Genomic DNA, 23,989 nt, shown 5'->3' with positions numbered 1-23,989 from the left:
GAATCACAAGATTTTGGTTGACTAGCCAATAAAAATACACGAGCAATTGAAACAACAAAAATTGCTTTCATTCATATCTTCATCACAATCTTCCTAACCATGTGCAGACATGAAGGGAAAGGTGGAAAATTGAAAGAATAAAAAACACAGATGAAATGAACCGGTTGTGTTTGTGGGCCAACAACAATGAGATTCTTGCAGGTGTTCCAGCAAATTATATGGATAAAGAAAAAATACTTTTCCAAACACAGGTAATAAATTCTTTCCCTTTTTATTTATAATTTAGGTATCTAAGTTGTTTCATTTATTTTTGCAGAAGATAGTCTTGGGGAGCAGAATGAATTCTTAAATAATCCCAAATCAAAATTTTACATAAGCTATGCATATGTATATGTACGAGAGTTTAATCAAATGATAACTAATTTAAGATAAACTCGTTAATTTAGTAGTATGTAAAAATACAAAAGTGAACATAAGGAAATAGCTGACATACTCATTTAATTATGTTGACATTTTTAATATACTGAAATGACGAGTTATCAAATAAAACTACTTATCATCCTAACACTACCTATGTGTATGTATATATGTATGTCAGTGTGTATGTATAGACTCACACGCACACACACGTGTAAAAGGAGATGGGGAAGTTCAAATTTGGTGCCTTGTCCGAAGATAGTAATGTCATTCTGGATATTGGGACCTGTTTGCCTAACACTACAACGACAACAAACACAAACCTCTCTCTCCCTACCCCAATAATGGACTCAGCCCATTCATATCCATACGTTCATGATAAATACACCATAATATATTTATAATATGAAAAACAATTCAACAAAAGCAATCCGTATGATTATTAGGAAAGAAACAACTCATTTTATATACTGCGTGCGAAATTCTGTATGATAATAATATTAAATTGCTAGATAGACGTGTTTCGATCACCACACACTGTAAAGTGCAAATAGATTTGTGGTGACGGGAGGACGTCTATCTAGCGAGAAAAAAGTCGGGTAAGGAGGGCTCATCTCACTCTCATGCATGATGCATCATCATGATTTCGTTGTCAAGGATGGTCCATTGGGTTGAATAATATGGATAATAATACTAAGTCAATCACTGTCACATTAGGGACCTGTTTGGTTTTGGCTGTTTTCAATTTTCTTTTTCATATAATTTGACTTGAGATAAAATTGTGCACACTATTATCCATACGTTAAAACAATCATAATTGACCAATTTGACTCCATTGGTAATTGTTGATATCATTAGACATTTTTTTATATTTAATTTACATAGGGTGTGAGTCAGATTTTGAATGTTCCATCCCTATGTATTTGAACAAGATTTCCTGGAAAGAAAAGAAAACAAGTAAAATATGGCAATTAAGATCTGGATATCACTGCTTAATTTTCCTTTCCAAGTAAAAAGGAAAAAAACAGACTACTTTGAACGTTTGAAACTTAAAACACCTTTTTCTACTCTGTGCCATTTTCTGTTGTAAATATGGATTAATTTTTATTTCATTGCAATTTTCATTCATAATAATATTTTATGTTTCCAACTTTAAAGTATTTTAGTGCATTCTATAAAATGTCCACTATCAAATTTTGTACAGTGGAAAAATGCTAAAAATCTGGGACATTTGGAGAAAAAATAAAATAAACAAAAAATGGTACACATTTTAAATAGGCTCAAAATTAGGGATATAAAACATTATTTACGTGTGTATATTAGTCCATGTTATGCGTTCTTCTTTCTTTTTAAGTTTTAACTACAATTAATAACATAACATTAGACGCTTTTATTCAATGACAGTAAAATTCACTACGGTTATTGAAATGCATTATAGATTAAGCACCGTTTTAATTTTATTTTGATTAACTTCTTTTTTCTACATTGAAGTGAATTGTGATGCCCTTCCCTTTCTCTCATCTCTCCACTTCTTCTATTATAATTTTGTGTCTTCTCTTCGGATTTTATAATATACTCCATTTCTTAGTTTATGTAAGATAATATACTCCATTTCTTAGTTTATGTAAGAAAAATAGTACTACTGCTAGTTATTTATTTCTAGAATCATTAACAAAGACCTTAATTTTAAGAATTTGCTCATGCCCTATGTGTTTTTAGCTCCATCCCATTCCCATATACTACTAAGAAAAAAGCTAAGATAAAATTGAAAAGTTCACAAACTCAATAATTATGTAATGATAATTTCAATAATCGATTACTACATATTTACATGTGACAGCTCAGATGGGATTGATTTCGCCCAATAGTTACATGTCCCACTTTAGTTTTTGGAGTATTATTATAGAGAAAGCGACAAAAAATAAAATGAAAAGGAAAATAGTTTTAAGCTATACACACTTTCCAAAAAGATAAAAAGAAGAGAAACCATAAAAAAAATGGGGTTTAACCGTTTTAGTAAAGAAACTAAGTAGTGATTTTCAATAGCTTTGACTGTCCACTCACAGTGATGATTCTCTTCTCCTAATAAAAGGTGGAGTCTTTGAGCATCCAATTTTCATTGAATCTCTCTCTCCTCCACTTGCGACACAGCCCACATTCCGCCAAACACAACGGAACGAGGCCGTGTATGGAGCCGTTTTCTGTCTCTGTATACTGCTGATTTTTTAACTAAGCCCAGAGGAATAATCTCTGATCATTGCGAGTTTAGGTGATTTTTCTTCATCCTTGTGTTTTCAGCTTTCAAGGTTTGATTTTTATGTGGGGGTGTGAATTAAGATCTGTGGTGGGTGTGTGATCAAGATCTGATTTTTATGTGGGTGTGTGAATTTCAGTGTTTCTTGATTAATTGTGTTTGTTGAATTTTGAATAATCGCATGCCATCATAGAAACTGTTGCATTTGACTTGATTCACTGCCATTTTTTCGTTTCTTTCTGGTGGTCCTTGATTCCCTATGTGAATTTTGTTTTCTAGGTTTCGTCTTTTCAGGTTTACTGGAAGTGGGCTTGGATTTTTTTTTTGCTTCTGTTAAAGCCTCTTTTTTTTTGGGAAAAAAAGTAATTTTGCGGTGTGTTCTGTGATTGACTAGTAATTCTCAAATTGTGCCATCACTCTCCCTAGCTTCCTTTTGGAATTCCTTTTTCACTCTCTCCTTCTATTGATGCTTCATAGACTCCTTTTCCAGTTTTGCTTTTTGAGCTTTTTGAGTTTGTGGGCTTAATCTTTCTGGCTTGTACTAGATAACTTGGCTACAACAAAGGTAGCTGCTGGAGTATTTCTGGTATCTGAATTTGTTCATCTCTGTTTGATGCTATGATATTCTGATGTTTGATGTTTAGATCTTGCACAACACTTGACGGCTATGCTTGTTAGTAATTTTTTATTGTCTTAACAAACTTCCTTCTTTAGTTATGTCAAGAGATTTACTTGTTGGTGATTTCAATTGACAGGGTTGTTGTTCCACAGAGTTGGAGATAAAGTGCTTGGGGTGTTATCGTGGGCATTATAGCGATTGTAGCAGTTATGCAGTGTTTTTGTTGTATCTAAGTCTTAAAAGAGTAGCTTATTGTTTCAGTGATGGCTTCGAAGACTGGCTCTAGAGCTCACTTGGGATTGCAACAAAAAGCTGTCGGCGCTCATTATGCAGTCACGGCGCATGATCTCAAATCTTTGCCCCTAAAGACTAACAAGCCGAAGCTGAGTAAACCAGAGAAGGCTGAAGAATCTGGTATGGATACTGCTGGGGAGCCTAGAGAAGATGTTGAGTTCAAACTATCTCAAATTAATCTTGAGGATTCGTCGAATGTGTCACCTGGTAACTCAGATTCCAAAGCTTCTTCTACCGGATCAGAGCAAGTTAATGAAATCTCCATCGAAACTTCTGAGGATCAAGAAAAGAAAATATCCAATCCATGCAGTGCGAAGAACAGCTCCGTTTCTGCAAAGATTAGTGATGCACCAGCAAAAACTAGTGGAAGTGCCAAAGTGAACGATAGAGTAGAGCTCGAGAGTGGGAAGAGCAGCGTGTGCCGTGGAAGCACTGGCAGTGATGTGAGTGATGAGAGTACCTGTAGCAGCTTTAGTAGCGGTATCAACAAACCCCATAAAGCAAACGACATACGATGGGAAGCCATCCAAGCACTTCGATCCAGAGATGGTGTAATCGGATTGAGCCATTTCAGGCTGCTGAAAAGATTAGGTTGTGGAGATATCGGGAGTGTTTATCTAGCTGAGTTGACCGGAACTAAATGTTATTTCGCAATGAAAGTTATGGACAAAGCATCTTTAGCTGGCCGTAAGAAGCTTCTCCGTGCTCAGACTGAAAGAGAGATACTCCAGTCCCTCGACCATCCCTTCCTTCCGACTCTGTACATCCATTTTGAAACCGATAAATTTTCATGTTTGGTCATGGAATTCTGCCCTGGAGGAGACCTACACACCCTTAGACAGAGACAGCAAGGAAAATATTTCTCCGAACAAGCAGTCAAGTAAGATATTTTCTAACCATATGAACTCTTTTAGCTAAACTAGAATGGAATTTGGCTCTACATTTTCAGCATATCTGACAGTCATATCATGCTTATTATTGTCATAGAACTAATTTTGAGCTACTCCCAACTTCTTCTTGGAGTATTCTCTGCAGTGTTAATTTGCTAAAACCAGACACTTACATATATACTTTCGATATTCATCAGTTTCCAATGTCTCGGTAATGCATAGACCGTCGAATCTCTCTGTTGGTTGAACCTCACTTAAAAGATTAAGTTTTGTTACTTTTCTTACCTAAGACTATTGTTCCAAATTTCCAATGCATCCTCGAGTCTTTATACAGTTTTGTAGTCTCCCTCCCATGTTTCTCGGAGCAAACTTTCGGTAGATAATATTTCTCTATCTCTATCTTTATTACCATTATTGTTTACCTTCTCCGTATCCATTTCTTCAGATGCTCTTTCTTCTTCTTCCATCAAGAACTATTTAGTGTAATAGATCTTATCTTTACGAGCTTTTCTTGATTTAGTTGCATCATGTTGTCATCTTCGAACCTTTCAATTGTGCACGCATGGATCTGTTTATATCCACCATAATCGAAAGTGGCTTAAACACAACATTGCAGAGTAAAATACTGAGTTTGTTAAGTAATCCTCACATATTTGGTTGCTTCTGTCAATTAATTAAGTAGCCTTATATATCTTGTGATCAAATGAAGTTACTATGCCATTAACTGACTGCATGAATTTTAAAGATTTCATTTTTATGCCATATTTGATTGGTAAAATGAGGAGATATCAACAACTGAAAAGGTTTGAGCTCCTAAATTATTCTCATTTTTCTTTGTGCAGGTTTTATGTTGCAGAAGTGCTGCTTTCGTTGGAGTATTTGCACATGCTTGGGATCGTTTATCGCGATCTCAAGCCAGAAAACGTCCTGGTCAGGGACGACGGCCATATCATGCTCTCAGACTTCGATCTCTCACTTCGTTGTGCTGTCAGCCCGACTCTGGTGAAGACCTCATCTCTTGACACCACCGACCCCCAGCGCAAAACCCCTGGTTACTGTGCCCAGCCAGCGTGCATCGAACCATCCTGCATTACGCCATCGTGCGTCGTCCCAACGTCATGCTTTTCACCGCGTCTCTTCTCCAGCAAATCCAAGAAGGACAAGAACAAAAACGAGATCGGCAACCAAGTGAGCCCCTTGCCCGAGCTGATGGCCGAGCCAAGCAACGCCCGGTCAATGTCTTTCGTTGGGACACACGAGTATCTGGCACCCGAGATCATCAAAGGCGAAGGCCACGGAAGCGCAGTGGACTGGTGGACGTTCGGCATCTTCCTATACGAGCTCTTATTCGGCAAAACTCCCTTCAAGGGATCCGGCAACCGAGCCACACTATTCAACGTCGTAGGGCAGCCTCTCCGCTTCCCGGAATCGCCCGTTGTCAGCTTCGCCGCCCGGGACTTGATAAGAGGATTACTCGTGAAGGAGCCTCAGCACAGGCTGGCCTACAAACGAGGCGCCACGGAGATAAAGCAGCATCCATTCTTTGAAGGGGTGAACTGGGCGCTGATACGTTGCGCCACCCCACCGGAGATCCCGATGCCTGTCGACTACGAGCGGCTGCCTGTCCCCACAGCAGCACCGGTGGCTGCTGCTGCTGCTGCTCCTGGTGGTGATCAGAAAAGTGACAAGTATCTTGAGTTTGATTTCTTCTAGTGGCAAAGGTGTGAGAAATGAGTGTGTGGAGGTGGATTGTTTGAGGGTGGATAGCTACAGAATTGAAGTGATATGTATAATTTGTGGTAGGGAAAGAAGGTTGTTGGATTCAAGGAAATGTAGGACCAAATTATAAATGGTGTTTTCATCATCTGTTTAGTCTTTAATGTTTATCCATCTCTGTCTTTGTGTGTTGCTCTTTCTTCAACCATACAACTGCACATTGCTTATTTAGAGGTTTTAGAAGGTTCAAAATTTGTTAGATAAAATGTTATAATCTCTCAAAGGGCTTGAATAATTGAGCTTATGATTAAGATTTAAGCCAAGATTGTGAAATTTTCATATATGGGCTGGGCCTCAAAGTGTGTATTTTTGTGGGTAAAAAACAGAATTCCAACTGTTGAAGGAAATAATAATGCGGTGAACGTGGATCGAACACGTGACCTTCAGATCTTCAGTCTGACGCTCTCCCAACTGAGCTATCCCCGCTACTGATAATATAAATGTTTTCGTATTATGTTTAATACTCTGGACTTCGCCTTTGATGATGTAGGGTGCCAGATACTACTTCTGAGTAATTAGATGCATGTCTTATTCAATACACTTGTAACCTATTTAAATTAATGTCAAATACGTTCATATACTAAATCAATAGCTACTACTGTATTAAATTACAAATGCCTCTTATAAATTGCATCTAAGTGAGTTTGTAATTGTATCGTTCCCATCTGTTTTCTATCTTCTATCATCGACTTGGTGAATGTGGACTCTTGTATACCTAATTTGTGATTAGTGTTTTCAAATAGCAGAATGCAAGAAAGAAGATGGATGTGTGTTATTTATATAGTTGGTATGGGTGGCATTGGAAAAATGTGTTATTGTGGAAGACTGATCATGACCATTGAGAAATTGAATTAAAGAGACTTATCCATACAGATAGAATGAGTGTGTTTCATACCATAGTTTTTGTCAAATAAATTTTTTTTCTTTCACATTAATGATTTATATTTATGTGTTACAGGCATGATTGTGGTGTCTCTCTAATGCATTTTATGGAACAATTCGAAGATTCCGAAAAAATTGTCATCGAGGTAAAAATTATTCATAATATTCATTATGCTAAAGAGCGACTAATTGAATTGAGATATTATTATAAGAATGACTAATTTGATCGACTATATATATATATATATATATATATATATATATATATAGGATTGTATTCGATGTCGAACTATTTTTAATGACCGAACTAGAGACTGAATCTTGTCCACATATTTTTATAATCTTGTGGTCATAATTAATTCAAGCATTTAATATCAAATATTACATATTTCCATTAATTTAATTCGAAAATCAGAGCTGGGGGATTGTTTTGTCATTCCAACTTTGGCAGTTATCATTTCTTCCTTAATTCAAGTCACGTAAATATAGTAGAGATTTGTATACGATGAAACTGCAATCTCTTGTTCTCAATTAAATCTGCATTTCCATTCCATCGCTAGAACCAGGGCAGACCCATTTTTTAATCTTCATAACTAAATATCTTGGTTTGCTGCAATGGAACATTCAAGCACCCCAAACGCGTAGAGATGATTTTACTAATACGTCAATGCACCTCGATTGATCTTTCTCCGACGACTGATTTTACACATGAAGCAGCTAATGGACATGCTTCAACCGAGATTAATCAAGAGTCTCAGGAACAATATTTGATGAGTTACAATAAATTATGAAGAATCAAGCGATCCTAGTTAGTTCTATGGCAGATTTATCGAATGATTAATGTATTCAACTACTTATTTTAGTGATTAATGTATTCAATAAATTCAATGATTTTGTTTGATTTTTGAATGTCGAATTGTAACAGTTTATGTATCTAGTAATTTATGTGTTTGATTGTTATGAATGTCGAATGATTACTGATTATGTGTTTTGTTCGAGTAATGAACTGATTATCATTTGGGATGAATTGTTTTGTTTTAGTAATGAACTTGTTATATTTTGCGATCAACCGTTTTATAGGAGCAGTGATACGATTATCTTTTTTATTATTATTATAGTAGTTTTAAGCATCTTACAAGCAACGACTGATTTTCCATAATGTTTGGTCATGATGCAAGGAATCGCAAAAGGTTAAAGGAGAAGCAGAAAAAAAAGTAGTTCAAGATCCCTAATGCCATGTATGATAGGCTCGTTGTTTGACTCAATTGTGATCGTGAGTCGCGAGTCAATTTTGATCTTAAATCAATTTTAGATGTAATTTTCCAGTTTTTGAACTTCTTTAATTTTAAAGTTGTTGAACTACATTTTCAGTGTGATGCATCGTTTTACATACATGATGAAGTTTTTATATATTCTGTTTCAATGTTATACTATTACTTTTATATTCTCTGGAATGACAATGAATTAACACTTTTATAAAGATTGATGCCATTCATCTTTTCCAATTAATTTAATGCGTTTTTGAATTACACTATATAATGAAGTTTTTCGCATTGTTATTCCGAAGCTATTTTTTATATAATATTATACCTGCATCTTATACTTTTATAACTTCATCATATAATGTTATAACTTCATCCAAAAAAATGAACCCAATTTCAAATGAACCAAATATGAAACAAATCACTACATCTTATAAGGTTATAACTTCATCAAATATTGTAACCACTTCATCTTATAATGTTGTAATGTCAACTGAGCCTTGAAAACACACCAGTTAAGTTGAATCAAATATGAACTCCCCGAAAAATGAATCAAAAATTGAAATGACTCAAAGTTGAAAGAAAGAATTACATTTTAAAATGTAACAATTTCATCTTATACTCATATTACTTCATCTTATAATATAATAACTTCATATTCTAAATTGTACCTTTCCAAAAAATAATCAAATTTGAAACAAACCAAATATGAATCAAATCACTGCATCCAATAAAGTAGTAACTTCATATTATACCATAGTCATTTCATCTTATACCGTAATCACTCATCTCTTGAATAGCTTTCTTGAAATCCAAAAATCTGAACCAAAACTGTAAAAAAAATATTATAGACATCAATTGAATTATCGTAGAATGTGATCCAAAGACAACACTCAATTTTTCTTTCTAGTCGTTTCCTCAAACACGGGTGGCACTCTTGGGTCATGCCTACTGGATTGCCCACCCCCAAGTTTTGCACAAGCAGTTGTTGTTTTACCTGTGTTCAATTATATCATTACCAAAATACATCTACACTTCACCAAAGACCAAATTCCAACTACATAACCATCTTTATAATTTAAACGAACAAAAAAAAAATCAGAACTCGCCACCAAAAATACACTAAAGCATGAATAGAAATTAGAAATTAAAGTATGGAATCAATTCATCTTGTAATCACTTTTCTTCATCTTATAATGAAATAAATCCACCCGAGAAACGGAAACATTTCGGTTAAAATGAACAAATTTGAACAATCCTAAAACAGATAACTTTATCTTATGATATAATTTCTTCATCTTAATGTGAAATCTCTTCATCTTACACTGTAATAAATTCATCGTATATAGTTAAAATAAACAAATACCGTTCAATTTGGCCCGCCTTGTGTCCACCATGGTGAGAATCGTTTGATAAGAGATTAGAAACAATTCATCTTATAATGCGCACACTTCATTCACAAAAATTTTATATATATACACCAGATATAACTAAGAGATTAGAAACAATTCGTCTTATAATGCGCACACTTCATTCACAAAATTTTTATATATACACTAGATATAACCCTGACCAAATTCATATACAATAAATACAACATAACAACAGATAACACATAAGCATATATGACTGCATATCTGTTCACAATTTTATCTGTTCACAAATTCAGATACAACACAAGCATCTTTGACTCTTGAATGAAAATAAGAGTATGTAATAAACTTTTTTATGGTTGAAATTGTCACGCCCGCATTTCCTAAGGATAGGAAGTACGGTGGACCGCGACTAGGGGGGGGATAAAGAAGCGGGGAAGAAAGGGGGTAACAAGAATATTTGACTCGAAAACATTTAATAAAAGGAAATTCAATTCAAAACAAAGTACTGTGACGACATTCTTGAGTTAAAGTATTCAGAGTTTGAAAATGAAAACATCGTGACGGTTTACAAGCAGCGGAAAAGACCCAAAAGACAGATGATGCCGGGTATGACGACACGACACCATCCGAAAGATAAAAACACACTTTGGCTTTAACTGCTCAACATCCGTCCTCCCCATCGCCGCTCAACCTGCACATTAAGAAAACAACATGCAGGGCTGAGTACTTATTGCACTCAGTGGACACACGCCAAAAACATAGTTTGTCATGCCATAACAGTGTAACATTGGGGTTTTGAGTGTAATGAAAATAACCCAAGTACACAAAAATACATTTCATAAATTCGACTGCGCAGTCATTTTCCGATATTGCCACCCTTATTCCCTCAATCATACACTATCTGATCCAAACCATGACAAGGGGCGTGGCCACACCCCAGGTCATCTAGACCGGCCAACTTGCTCTCAGATGGCACCCAGTCTCGTGTACACTAGCCTGAGGGTTCGCAGCCCAACAGACCCGAATTCGATTAAACATATGTGGTAAACCACTTCAGATAGGTTTCAAAACGAAATAATTGGCAAGACAAACAGTTCACCTCCATAAACATTTCCGGAACAAAGTCCGTATTTAAAGATAACCCACATAAAAGTAGGGTAGAAAAGCCCACCTCGATTGCTTAGCTTTTAAAACAGTTCCCTTCAACCACACTTTCCTCGAAAAAGATCACCCTTTTTGAAAGATAAATAATATCATGATTAGAGTCAGGGTAACCGAGGTTTAAACGACAATGCATGATTCCTACGTGGACGACTTCAACATCTAGCACGTTACACGTACATACACTTAACAACATATTACAAAACAAACACACAAAGTCACACGTTCGAAACACACCCCCGCACGCAAACGGCGTACCCAAAACGCGCACACGACACCCGAACACAGCACTCCAAGTCCTGGCATACCCTTACTGTGCAACGGCTCACTTGGCTCGGAAAAGGTTCGGAAAAAGCTCGGAAAAAGGATCGGCGTCTCGGCCTGGCTCGGTGTCTCGGCCGCCTGGCTCGGCACCATCGGCCGACCGTCTCGGCCGCCTGGCTCGGCACCTCGGCCGACCATCTCGGCCGCCTGGCTCGGCACCCTCGGCCGACCGTCTCGGCCGCCTGGCTCGGCACCTCGGCCGACCGTCTCGCCGCCTGGCTCGGCACCTCGGCCGCCTGTCTCGGCACAGCTCGGCACCTGTCTCGGCACAGCTCGGCACTTGTCTCGGCATAGCTCGGCACCTATCTCGGCACAGCTCGGCACCTGTCTCGGCACAGCTCGGCACCTCGGCCGACCATCTCGGCCGTCCGGCTCGGCACCCTCGGCACCTGTCTCGGCACAGCTCGGCACCTCGGCCGACCATCTCGGCCGTCCGGCTCGGCACCTCGGCCGACCGTCTCGGCCGCCTGTTCGGCACCTCGGCCGACCATCTCGGCCGTCCGGCTCGGCACCTCGACCGACCGTCTCGGCCGCCTGCTCGGCACCTCGGCATCTTATGCTCGGCACCTCGGCCGTCTGTTCGGCACCTCGGCCATCTGTTCGGCACCTCGGCCGCTGGTTCCGTGTACACTCACTTTCCTTCAACTTCCGATTCTCAAACCCTATACGACATTCCCCCCACGCATTCTACGTCCCAAAACACACCCAAACACCTGGGATCATCCCTTCAAAACTTCCCACCAGCCTGCCCTAGGCCGGACCCTAGATCTCTCGGCCAACCCACACAAAACCCTTGAGCCAAACACAGATTTTCCCGAGCCATCTCTTGGCCAAACACACCCACATTCATCACAAAAACATAACACTCAGAAACCCAACCATTGCACATGAAAACATCACCCAGAACACACCACACGCAGAACTGCGCAGTTTACTTGTAAAAATCATAGTAAAAACATACGACATCCAATGAAGCTGAAATTTACACACCACACAAAAGACACATTAACCTTTACACAGTTCAAAATTCGTACCCAACGGAGATCGTTTGCTTAGTTAAAAAGGGGTCGGAACCCACTGCCAGTTACTATCAAAAACATGTTCAACACAAGCACATAGCCACAAATCCTACTCAACATCTAACCCATCCAAAAACGTCCTATATGCATGAGTTTTCGAATTAAACAAGGGTTAGGGGTTACCTTCCCCGGATGGTTCAAACGAAACGCAAAAGCTTTACTTCCTTTTCCGACTCCGATTCACGACGAAGGAGGGTATCACCTTGAGGAATTCAAGACGATGATGAGAGGGAGTGAATGAAAAAGATGAGAACCGAGAGGGAGAAGGAGAGAGGGAGCTTACCGGTGTTGAGAGCAATTGCAAGAGAGAAAGGAGAGAAAACGATGTGGGGAGAGATTGGAAAGGGAAAGATGTATCGGTTAAGAGGGAGTGGGGGAGGTTGAGAAATTAGTGGGGAGGGGGTGAGAAACCGAGAGAGAGAGAGAGAGAGAGAGAGAGAGAGAGAGATTTAATTTTAATTAGGATTTTTAAAAACATGGCTTAATTAATTATTTAATTACATTTAATTTGCCTAGGTAGAAAAATACCACATCCACAACAATCAAATAAACACAAAAACATAGAAAAGAATTTCATCCTTAATTAAAAGAATAAAATTCCACAAATTTTCGGGTATTACATTCCTCCCACCTTAACAAAAATTTCGTCCCGAAATTTGTTAGATTACTCAAACAGTTCTGGAAACTTCTCTCTCATCTTATCTTCTGATTCCCATGTTGCCTCCTCGACTCCATGATTCCTCCACCGTACCTTCACCGAAACAACTGACTTATTCCTCAATTCTTGCACTCTTCGATCCACAATGGCCTCGGGCTTCTCCTCATAGCTTAGATCGGGATTTAGGACCATCATTTCTTCTTGGTGAACGATGTGTGTGGGGTCATACACATACTTCCTCAATTGTGACACATGGAAAACGTTGTGCACATTTCCGAAGCTTGGTGGTAGGGCCAATCTGTATGCTACCACGCCGACTCTATCCAAAATCTCGTATGGACCAATAATCGGGGTCTCAGCTTTCCCTTCACTCCAAAACGAGTTATTCCCTTAGAAGGGGAAACTTTCAGAAAGACCTTTTCTCCGACCTCGAATTGTAAATCGGTCCTTCGAACATCCGCATAAGATTTCTGTCGATCCTGTGCCTCCTTGATCCTCCCACGGATTTGTCGGACAATCTCTATCATCTCTTCTACAGAGTCTGGTCCGAGAATTCTTCTCTCACCCACTTCATCCCAATAAAGTGGCGATCTACACTTCTTTCCATACAAGGCCTCATATGGAGCCATCTTGATAGTCGCCTGGTAACTATTATTGTAAGCGAACTCTACCAAGGGCAACACTTCTTCCCAACCTACGCCTCGATCTAGCACCACGGCTCGTAGCATGTCCTCCAATGCTTGTATCGTTCTCTCCGACTGCCCGTCGGTTTGCGGGTGGAACGCTGTACTGAAATTCAACTTAGTCCCCAACTCGCGCTGCAGGCTTGTCCAAAATCTAGAAGTGAATTTAGCATCACGATCAGATGTGATTGTCGCTGGAACTCCATGCAAGCGTATAATTTCCCGTACATATACCTTAGCCAACTGATCGGATCCATAAGTGGCACGAACCGGCACAAAATGGGCAGATTTGGTGAGGCGATCTATAATCACCCAAATCACCGTGTTCCCTCGCTGGGATTTTGGCAGTCCTACCACAAAGTCCATTGCAATATGTTCCCACTTCCATTCCGGAATCTCGAGGGGTTGCAATTTCCCATAGGGCCGTTGGTGTAGCGCCTTTACTTGTTGACATGCTAGGCATCTCTCCACAAATACCGCAACATGCTTTTTCATACCGTTCCACCAAAACTGTCTTTTCAAATCTTGATACATTTTGGTGCTCCCTGGATGAGCAGCGTATGGGGTTTCATGTGCTTCTCTCATAATTTCCATCCTCAGGCCTTCATCCTTAGGCGCACACAACCTTCCCTTGTAGGTGAGACCGTTATCCGCTGCCTCACGGAAACTTCCGGGTTCACCCGTCCTCACTTCTGAGCGAAACTTTTCTAGTAACGTATCTCGCCGTTGAGCTTCCACAATTCTGGCTCTTAAGTCGGGTTCCATCACCAACGTGGCTACTATCCCTTCCACAGTCTCGGGCATTCTCACTACTTCCAACCGCATCTTACTGAACTCTTGGATTAAACTCTCCTCGATAGTAAGAAAGGTGGCCAGCTGAGATTGAGACTTCCTACTAAGAGCATCGGCCACTACGTTTGCTTTTCCCGGATGGTAATTTATACCACAATCGTAGTCCTTCACCAACTCGAGCCACCTACGTTGGCGCATGTTCAACTCCTTTTGCTCAAAGAAGTACTTTAGACTCTTATGGTCCGTGTATATCTCACAACGGACTCCATAAAGATGATGTCTCCAGATCTTCAAAGCATGTACCACAGCTGCCAGTTCCAAGTCATGCGTCGGATAGTTCAGTTCATGGGGCTTCAATTGTCTCGATGCATATGCAATCACTTTCCCCTTCTGCATAAGCACACATCCCAGTCCCACCTTCGACGCATCCGTATATACCGCATAGTCAGTCTCTGGCTCCGGCACAGCTAGGATTGGTGCGGTGGTCAATTTCTCCTTCAACAACTGAAAGCTCGCCTCACATTCTGGCGTCCAAATCATCTTGACTCCCTTTTTCAGTTGTTGCGTCATTGGCCTTGCTATCTTCGAGAATCCCTCGATGAATCTTCGATAATAGCCCGCCAGTCCTAAAAAGCTTCGGATTTCGTTTTGTGTAGAAGGTGACTTCCACTCCTGCACCGCTTCTACCTTGGCCGGATCTACACGAATTCCATCTGAAGTTACTACATGTCCAAGAAAATTTACTTCCTTGAGCCAAAACTCGCATTTACTGAACTTGGCATATAGTTTCTCGTCCCTTAGAGTTGCTAGGACGGTTCTCAAGTGCTCTTTGTGCTCCTCCTCGTTCTTTGAGTAAACAAGCACGTCATCGATGAAAACCAGGACAAACCGATCCAGAAATGGATGGAACACGCGGTTCATAAGGTCCATGAACACTGCCGGGGCGTTCGTCAGTCCAAAAGGCATTACAACGAACTCATAATGACCATATCTTGTTCGAAAAGCTGTCTTGGGTACATCTTCTCGCCGAACCCTCAGCTGATGGTACCCAGACCTCAAATCCATCTTAGAGAAGACTCCTGCCCCTCGAAGTTGGTCAAACAAGTCGTCTATCCTTGGTAGTGGATACTTGTTCTTCAGCGTTAGTTTGTTTAGCTCCCAGTAGTCGATGCACATCCTCATCGTTCCATCCTTCTTCTTTACGAACAACACTGGTGCTCCCCATGGTGACACGCTAGGTCTAATGAATCCCAATTCCAGTAGCTCTTGCAGTTGCACCTTAAGCTCCTCCAACTCTTTTGGCGCCATTCTATAAGGTGCTTTGGATATTGGTGCCGATCCGGGCTCCAGATCGATCGTGAATTCTACCTGTCTGTCGGGTGGGGGTCCTGGCAACGCATCGGGGAAGACGTCGGGATATTCACTCACTATCGCCACATCTTCTATCTTCCTGTCTTTCTTCTCCTCCCCATTCAAATAAACAAGGTACGCTGGACATCCCTTCCTCATCATTGTAGTGGCTTGCAGCGCAGAGATAATGGACTTGCGTCGGCTCATTGGGACTCCGTGAAACCTCATCGGCTCTTTTCCGGGGGTTTCAAACGAAATTTTCCTTTCTCTACAATGAAGGGTAACGTGGTTCTCCGCTAACCAATCCATACCCAAGATTATGTCTACGCTACCCATCGTCATTACTTGCAAATTATAAGCCACTAAACTGAGTTCACCTATTCCAAAGTTCACACATGCACAAGATCGGGATATATCTATAGCCCCGCCTACCGGTGAGGTCACACTCATAGTGGGTTCGGTCTTAACAGTAGGTAATTCCAAAGTATCCACACAAGACGTTGATATAAAGGAATGCGACGCACCCGTATCAAACAAGACAACTATAGGCATATTTAGAAGTGTGCCCATACCTGCCAAGTTTCCTTGCTCAAAGGTTTCTTTCCCGTTTGCCGGCTGTTTCCCCTTCAAGGCGTAGGCCCTTGCTTGCGATGGTAATCCTTGGCGGCGTTGTTGCGGTGGAGGTGCAGGTAGTGCCTGGGATTGTGGACGGAAACCTAGCTGGTTCTGTCTCGTTCCCGTTCCCATGTGCTTGTTTGGGCAATTTCGGATGTAGTGGCCACTCCCACCACAGTTGAAGCACCTAGGGTCTCGACACTCCCCGGCGTGGTACTTGAAGCACCTTCCACATTGAGGGTTCCTCGGCGGAAAGTTTGCCCTCGGTTGGAAAGTATTCTGTCTCCCGCCATTGTAGGGTGGGTTCCTCATGTGTTGTGGCCTCTTACCACCATACTGAGCCTGGTCACCATCCCACCTCCGCTTCTCTTGGTGGCCCGGCTGAGCTTGTAGAGGTGTCGCGTTTGTTGTTGCCACAACTCTTGGCTTAGGGAGTGCATCTTCCACGTCCAGTGCACAAGTCAAGATCTCCGAGTAGGAGAGTTCTCCTCGACAGGCCAATGCGGCCTTTATCTCATCTCTGAGCCCGGCCCGGAACTTCACCGCCCATTTCTCATCGGTGTCCATCAACTCGGGCGCATATCGTGCCATCTGCGCGAGGGCTCGGTCATACTCGGTTACAGTCATTCGGCCTTGGCTTAGTGTGTGGAACTCTACCACCTTGGCCCGTCTGTACGTCTTTGGAACATACTTGTTGTCAATCTCCACCTTAAACTCCTCCCATGTTAGCGCCTCCAGGCGTGCAGGATCCATAGTTCTCTGCCGAGTCTCCCACCAGTAATCGGCAGCACCTAACAGTTGAAAGGTAGCACCAGCAATGCGCTCCCTATCTGTGCACTCCATGACCCTGAAGATACGCTCGAGGCCGCGTATCCACTCTTCCGCTTTGGATGGGTCTCCTTGTCCGTCAAATTTTGGGGGATTCTGCCTTGAGAACGTAACTATGAACCTTTCTTGTTGAGGCGGGGGTGGAGGTGGTGGTGGTGGAGGTGGTGGAGGTGGTGCCTCCACGTGGGGTTCTTGTCGTGGTTGGCGTGCACGTCTTGGCGGCATTCTGATTCAATATCCAAAAAGTGTTACTACAATTCTCATCCAAAATTACCACTTTCTCAAAATTTTCTTATAAAACCTTCATGTAGTATAAGATGCAACACATAGGATATAAATCAAAATCAAAATTCTCATTAAAAGAAAGAAGGCCAACATTGTTCCCAAGAGTAGATCGTACAGAAAGCAAAACTGAAAAGACAACGAACTATTCTAATTCTAGACTACGACTCTATCATCCTCATCCATAGGCCCTTCCTCCGGGTCTTCGTCGTCGTCCTCCTCGGAGTTCCCTGGCAGAGCCTCCTCATAAGCATCCTCATACCCTTGTTCACCCTCGTACATGCTCACATACTTGTCCTGATACACGACCCTCTCTTCCACCTCCTGTGGGGGCTGCTCCTCTCGAGAGTCCACCAGTGCACAATACACGGCTTTCCGAAAGCCAGCCATGTCACCCACCATGTCATCGGTAGCGGGCTCATGCCACGTGTACCTCCTCGCCGTTCTTTCGGCCCACTCCTTCCAGCTATCGGGAAGCAAATCTATTAGCTTCTCAATGCCGTCATGCTCTGTCACTCCGAACTCCTGAGCTGCCCTCCAGAGGGTGTCGAAGTGTGCCACGAACTCGATCAACGGTACATGATCCTTCTTCCGGTACACTCTATAATCTCTGAGCACCCTCTGTGCCCTAAGTCTATCGCGATCACTCCGTCGCGGGGCTCGGAACATACGCGCCATCTATAGAAAAACAGAAACAACCGCCTCGCGTATAAAAACAGAGTGCATAACCGAAGAAGAGAGAGAGAGAGAGTGTATGCACGTATCGCTGTTCTAACCCAAACCCGCTGGTGTTCAAAGGCCAAAAGCTCTTATCTATCATAGGTCCAAGAAGCACTAGTGAAATTCTATCACGTCTAAGTTCAAACATTCAAAAGGCCAACACATACTCACATAAAAGCTCACATCAACATTCACGTCATCATATCATCACACATCAGCCACATGCTTTCATATAAGTTCATCATACATCAACAGTTCATAACTCAAACAATTTCCAACTTTTCCACATCACGTTGTACCCTTCCACATGTCTCAACATTTACTTAAACTTTACATAAAAAATCATTTTCAACACCAAAATCACAATTTCCTCCACTTCCATATACTTTTCAAAATTTCGAAATTTTCATTACCTCATTTCTGGTTGAGTGCGATGAGTCGGATGTTGAGCCAATGACACTTTTGAAAACTTACCCCAGTCAGAAAAAGATTTTTTTTTTTTTTTTGGGTCCAGAGCAGAAAGAGAAAACCTAGGTTCTGATACCACTCTGTCACGCCCGCATTTCCTAAGGATAGGAAGTACGGTGGACCGCGACTAGGGGGGGATAAAGAAGCGGGGAAGAAAGGGGGTAACAAGAATATTTGACTCGAAAACATTTAATAAAAGGAAATTCAATTCAAAACAAAGTACTGTGACGACATTCTTGAGTTAAAGTATTCAGAGTTTGAAAATGAAAACATCGTGACGGTTTACAAGCAGCGGAAAAGACCCAAAAGACAGATGATGCCGGGTATGACGACACGACACCATCCGAAAGATAAAAACACACTTTGGCTTTAACTGCTCAACATCCGTCCTCCCCATCGCCGCTCAACCTGCACATTAAGAAAACAACATGCAGGGCTGAGTACTTATTGCACTCAGTGGACACACGCCAAAAACATAGTTTGTCATGCCATAACAGTGTAACATTGGGGTTTTGAGTGTAATGAAAATAACCCAAGTACACAAAAATACATTTCATAAATTCGACTGCGCAGTCATTTTCCGATATTGCCACCCTTATTCCCTCAATCATACACTATCTGATCCAAACCATGACAAGGGGCGTGGCCACACCCCAGGTCATCTAGACCGGCCAACTTGCTCTCAGATGGCACCCAGTCTCGTGTACACTAGCCTGAGGGTTCGCAGCCCAACAGACCCGAATTCGATTAAACATATGTGGTAAACCACTTCAGATAGGTTTCAAAACGAAATAATTGGCAAGACAAACAGTTCACCTCCATAAACATTTCCGGAACAAAGTCCGTATTTAAAGATAACCCACATAAAAGTAGGGTAGAAAAGCCCACCTCGATTGCTTAGCTTTTAAAACAGTTCCCTTCAACCACACTTTCCTCGAAAAAGATCACCCTTTTTGAAAGATAAATAATATCATGATTAGAGTCAGGGTAACCGAGGTTTAAACGACAATGCATGATTCCTACGTGGACGACTTCAACATCTAGCACGTTACACGTACATACACTTAACAACATATTACAAAACAAACACACAAAGTCACACGTTCGAAACACACCCCGCACGCAAACGGCGTACCCAAAACGCGCACACGACACCCGAACACAGCACTCCAAGTCCTGGCATACCCTTACTGTGCAACGGCTCACTTGGCTCGGAAAAGGTTCGGAAAAAGCTCGGAAAAAGGATCGGCGTCTCGGCCTGGCTCGGTGTCTCGGCCGCCTGGCTCGGCACCTCGGCCGACCGTCTCGGCCGCCTGGCTCGGCACCTCGGCCGCCTGTCTCGGCACAGCTCGGCACCTGTCTCGGCACAGCTCGGCACTTGTCTCGGCATAGCTCGGCACCTATCTCGGCACAGCTCGGCACCTGTCTCGGCACAGCTCGGCACCTCGGCCGACCATCTCGGCCGTCCGGCTCGGCACCTCGGCACCTGTCTCGGCACAGCTCGGCACCTCGGCCGACCATCTCGGCCGTCCGGCTCGGCACCTCGGCCGACCGTCTCGGCCGCCTGTTCGGCACCTCGGCCGACCATCTCGGCCGTCCGGCTCGGCACCTCGACCGACCGTCTCGGCCGCCTGCTCGGCACCTCGGCATCTTATGCTCGGCACCTCGGCCGTCTGTTCGGCACCTCGGCCATCTGTTCGGCACCTCGGCCGCTGGTTCCGTGTACACTCACTTTCCTTCAACTTCCGATTCTCAAACCCTATACGACATTCCCCCCACGCATTCTACGTCCCAAAACACACCCAAACACCTGGGATCATCCCTTCAAAACTTCCCACCAGCCTGCCCTAGGCCGGACCCTAGATCTCTCGGCCAACCCACACAAAACCCTTGAGCCAAACACAGATTTTCCCGAGCCATCTCTTGGCCAAACACACCCACATTCATCACAAAAACATAACACTCAGAAACCCAACCATTGTGATGGAGTACGTACTAAGCAAATACTAAACAAGCCCAACAGCAGTAAAGCCCAAGAAAGAGTATCAGTTCGGCATGGCTAAAAAGTATCAGTCCGGCATGACTCATGAGTTCAGTTCGGCACAACCACAGAGTTCGGCCCCAGCCTACAGCTCGGTAAAAGCCAACCAATCAAACTCTGCTCTCTGGTCAGCATAAAGCTCTACTCTCAGATCGGCAAAAGCTGCTCGGCAATAATTCAGCAGTCCGGTCTCAGTATTCGACCGAACTAGGAAATAGTGGACTCATGCAAGATTTCCACCTCCGCTACACCGACGATCTATTTAGTGGTGTCAAGCAGTCATTAACTCATGCAGGATAGTGGACCCATGCAAGGTCGCCACGACCTCCACGACATCCACAACCTAATAAATGCTGCATGCCACGATCTTGGTTCAATGTATAAATAGAACCTAGGTCAGATAGATAGTCTCCTTCTGTTAACTTCTGTTAAGATCTCTAGAGAGAAAATAGCAAATAGCAAGTCTGTATTGTTAGCTGTAGAAAACAGATCAAGCAATACAACTCTGCCCTTTTTTCTTCCCGTGGATGTAGATTTACCTCAGTAAATCGAACCACGTAAATCTCTGTGTGTTGATCTTCCTTTATTTTTACGAGCATTCATCACCATCAAAAATTCGCCGATTCATCACTGGCGCCGTCTGTGGGAAAAAGAGAACCAAATTTGTGATAAAGCGAATTTTTGACCCTTTTTCCACCCAAAAAAAAAAAAATGCATACCAGATCACATACCACCCATAATACCGTTCGTGATCACCGTGAGGAAGCTAGTCCAGCTCGCAGGTCTGAAAAACGGCCTCGGGAGACATCTACCTCCGGTTCTCACGAAGGAGGAACAAGCCACTCCAGGAGTCATCGCACCGAGTCTTCCCAGCAGCCCGATTTAAATGAAGCTGTCAAGCTGTTCTTGGCCGAGAAGCAGGAGGAGTTCTTAACCTTCCTGCAGAAGAGCCAACAGCCGGAGAAGACAACGGCGGATTCTCCCTCCTCATCCAGACATGAAAGTCACTACCGCAGTAGTGACGTGTCTTCCAGGAGAAAGAATCCTCAACCCCGACATGTTCCTGTTCCTCCTCGGTACCGGAACCACAGGAGAACTTCATCTCCTCCGTACCGAAGAGATGTCGGGTTCGCCATGTACGGAGCATTAAAGACTCCGTTCTCAGACGACATCACCCGAACTCCTTTGCCGCGGAACTACCGGACACCGTCAATGACTTATGACGGGCTAGAGGATCCTCATGACTTCTTGGGACGCTATCAATATAATATGGCGAACCAGGGTCTCAATGAGGTCCATATGTGCAAGCTGTTCCCCGAGCTGCTCATTGGGAACGCCAGAAGGTGGTTCGACAGCCTTCCTCAAGGCAGCATTAGATCCTACCGAGATCTAATGGATGCTTTCCACCGGAGGTTCTTTCAGAAAGCGGAAGCCCGGATCACTTCGGCTCAGCTGCTTTCCATTCGTCAAGGTCGCGACGAAAAAATCAGCGACTTTATGACAAGATTCCACAAGGAATGCCTGCAAGTAGACGATCTCAACGATCTGCTTATCATCTCGGCATTCCAAAATGGAATCCTGCCCGGAGCTCTCTACAGGAAGCTCGTTGAGTGCGGTCCGCAGACAGCTCAGGAAATGTGGGACATTGCGGACCAGTACTCCCGGGCCGATGAGGCAGACCGTCGCAAACGGTCGTTAGACAGCTCATCGTCCCGAGAAGACAGAAGGAAGCCCGATCACAGCGATCGGGTGCATCCTCGCCGGACTCCATTTGAAAGAATTCAAAAGGCTCCGGTGCAAGACAGATTGGGACCCCGTCTCAATCCCGAGAAGCCGCCCGCTCAGCTCGTACCGCTGAACAAGTCAAGAGCGGAAATTTTCGAACTACATTCCGATATGTTCGAAAGACCAAAGCGGATGACGAAATCAGCCGCACGGCGACCTCAGGATCAATATTGCTCCTTCCATCAAACCCACGGTCACGATACCGAGGAGTGCCGAGATTTGGCTGCAGGTATTGATGTTCTTGTGAAAACAGGAACGTTAAAAAAATACCAAAGCAAGCAGCCGAAAAAGAACAAAAGGCAGAGAGGTGCGAACTGCAATCCTCAGGATCCGAAAAAGCATGAGGATTCCGAAGACGACGACGAGCCGCAATATGATGGAGTAATCCAGACTATTGATGCTCTCCCTGCCGGGAAGACTAAGTCGTCCCTAAAAGCAGAACGCAGAGGTTCCAATCAAGAGGAGCCAACACATAAAAGGCTGAAGAAAGACGAAGTGATTACATTTTCAGATGCCGATCCCGTCCCAGCCATCTCTCCTCACCAAGACGCTATTGTCATTCACGCCGGAGTGGCAAACAAACTGATCCACAGAGTATTTGTGGATACAGGAGCGTCAGTCAGCATTCTTTTTAAAGAATGTTTCGATAAAATGGAAGTGGATCCAGCTCGGCTCAGTCCGGCGCCACTTCCTCTGAAAAGTTTCGCCCAGGAGGACACCCGCCCTGAAGGTATTATCAGCCTTCCGATCACGGTGGGAAAAGCGCCTACAAGCTCCAATACGATGATCGAGTTCTTTGTGGTGAAAGCTCGGTCCCCGTACAACATCATCCTGGGGAGAGACTGGCTCAACACAGTTCGGGCCGTTTGCTCTACTTATCACCTCACCATCAAGATCCCCACTAAAGGTGGGATAGCGGTCATCCGAGGTGATCAAAAGAGAGCAAAAGAATGTCTGCAGATTGCGCTTAAAAGTGCCGAGCAATCAGTTCGGCACCATCAAGCATAGCAATCACAGCAACCGGAGTCAGAGGCAAGCGAGATGACCGAAGTCACTTCAGAGCCGAACTCAATGACCGTTCAGTTATACGAAGATGATCCATCCAGAACGGTCAAGGTCGGCTTCGCAGGAACGCCTCTACTCCGGGAAAAGACCATTCAGCTCCTCAAGGAGTACAAAGATGTCTTTGCATGGTCTCCGTTGGACATGACCGGAGTGCCCCCCGAGGTAATCACTCATCGGTTAAATATTGATCCTTCAATCCGGCCAGTAAAACAGAAGCAAAGACTCTTTGCGGCAGAAAGAAGCCAAGTCATCCATGACGAAGTCCGCCAATTACTAAAAGCGGATGTACTATTCGAGGTGAAATATCCTTCTTGGGTGGCCAATCCTGTGATGATCAAGAAAAAAGGAGGAGGATGGCGGATGTGCAT

The 23,989-nt window shown here is 43.1% G+C and overlaps 1 protein-coding gene and 1 non-coding gene across 4 annotated transcripts; one reads left to right on the top strand and one right to left on the bottom strand.

Moving 5' to 3' along the window:
* The first annotated feature begins 2,491 nt into the window (after positions 1-2,491).
* LOC121777282 (serine/threonine-protein kinase D6PKL1-like) lies at positions 2,492-6,364 on the top strand. Of its 3 annotated transcripts, none has more exons than XM_042174477.1 (3): positions 2,492-2,686; positions 3,552-4,464; positions 5,317-6,364. In XM_042174477.1, exons 2-3 carry the CDS (start codon positions 3,554-3,556, stop codon positions 6,185-6,187), a joined length of 1,782 nt encoding a protein of 593 aa, XP_042030411.1. In that variant the 5' UTR covers positions 2,492-2,686; positions 3,552-3,553; the 3' UTR covers positions 6,188-6,364. The 3 variants fall into 3 exon arrangements, with proteins under 3 accessions (XP_042030411.1, XP_042030409.1, XP_042030410.1); XM_042174475.1 differs by having other exon boundaries at positions 2,493-2,686; positions 3,427-4,464; XM_042174476.1 differs by lacking the exon at positions 2,492-2,686 and adding an exon at positions 2,798-3,257 and having other exon boundaries at positions 3,427-4,464.
* Positions 6,365-6,603: 239 nt separating this feature from the next.
* TRNAF-GAA lies at positions 6,604-6,676 on the bottom strand. Its single transcript has one exon. It is a non-coding gene; the product is annotated as a tRNA-Phe (tRNA).
* Positions 6,677-23,989: the final 17,313 nt, after the last annotated feature.

The sequence above is a fragment of the Salvia splendens genome, chromosome 18 (assembly GCF_004379255.2).
Source record: "Salvia splendens isolate huo1 chromosome 18, SspV2, whole genome shotgun sequence".
NCBI lineage: Eukaryota > Viridiplantae > Streptophyta > Magnoliopsida > Lamiales > Lamiaceae > Salvia > Salvia splendens.
The sequence above is the reverse complement of the archived record's forward strand: the minus strand, read 5'-3'. Positions and strand labels throughout refer to the sequence as shown.

Excerpts from the sequence above, each read along its gene's own strand:
- LOC121777282 (XM_042174477.1), top strand. The coding sequence starts at position 3,554 with ATGGCTTCGAAGACTGGCTCTAGAGCTCACTTGGGATTGCAACAAAAA. Across the intron at positions 4,465-5,316 it reads TTCTCCGAACAAGCAGTCAA|GTTTTATGTTGCAGAAGTGC; the intron begins GTAAGATATTTT and ends TTCTTTGTGCAG.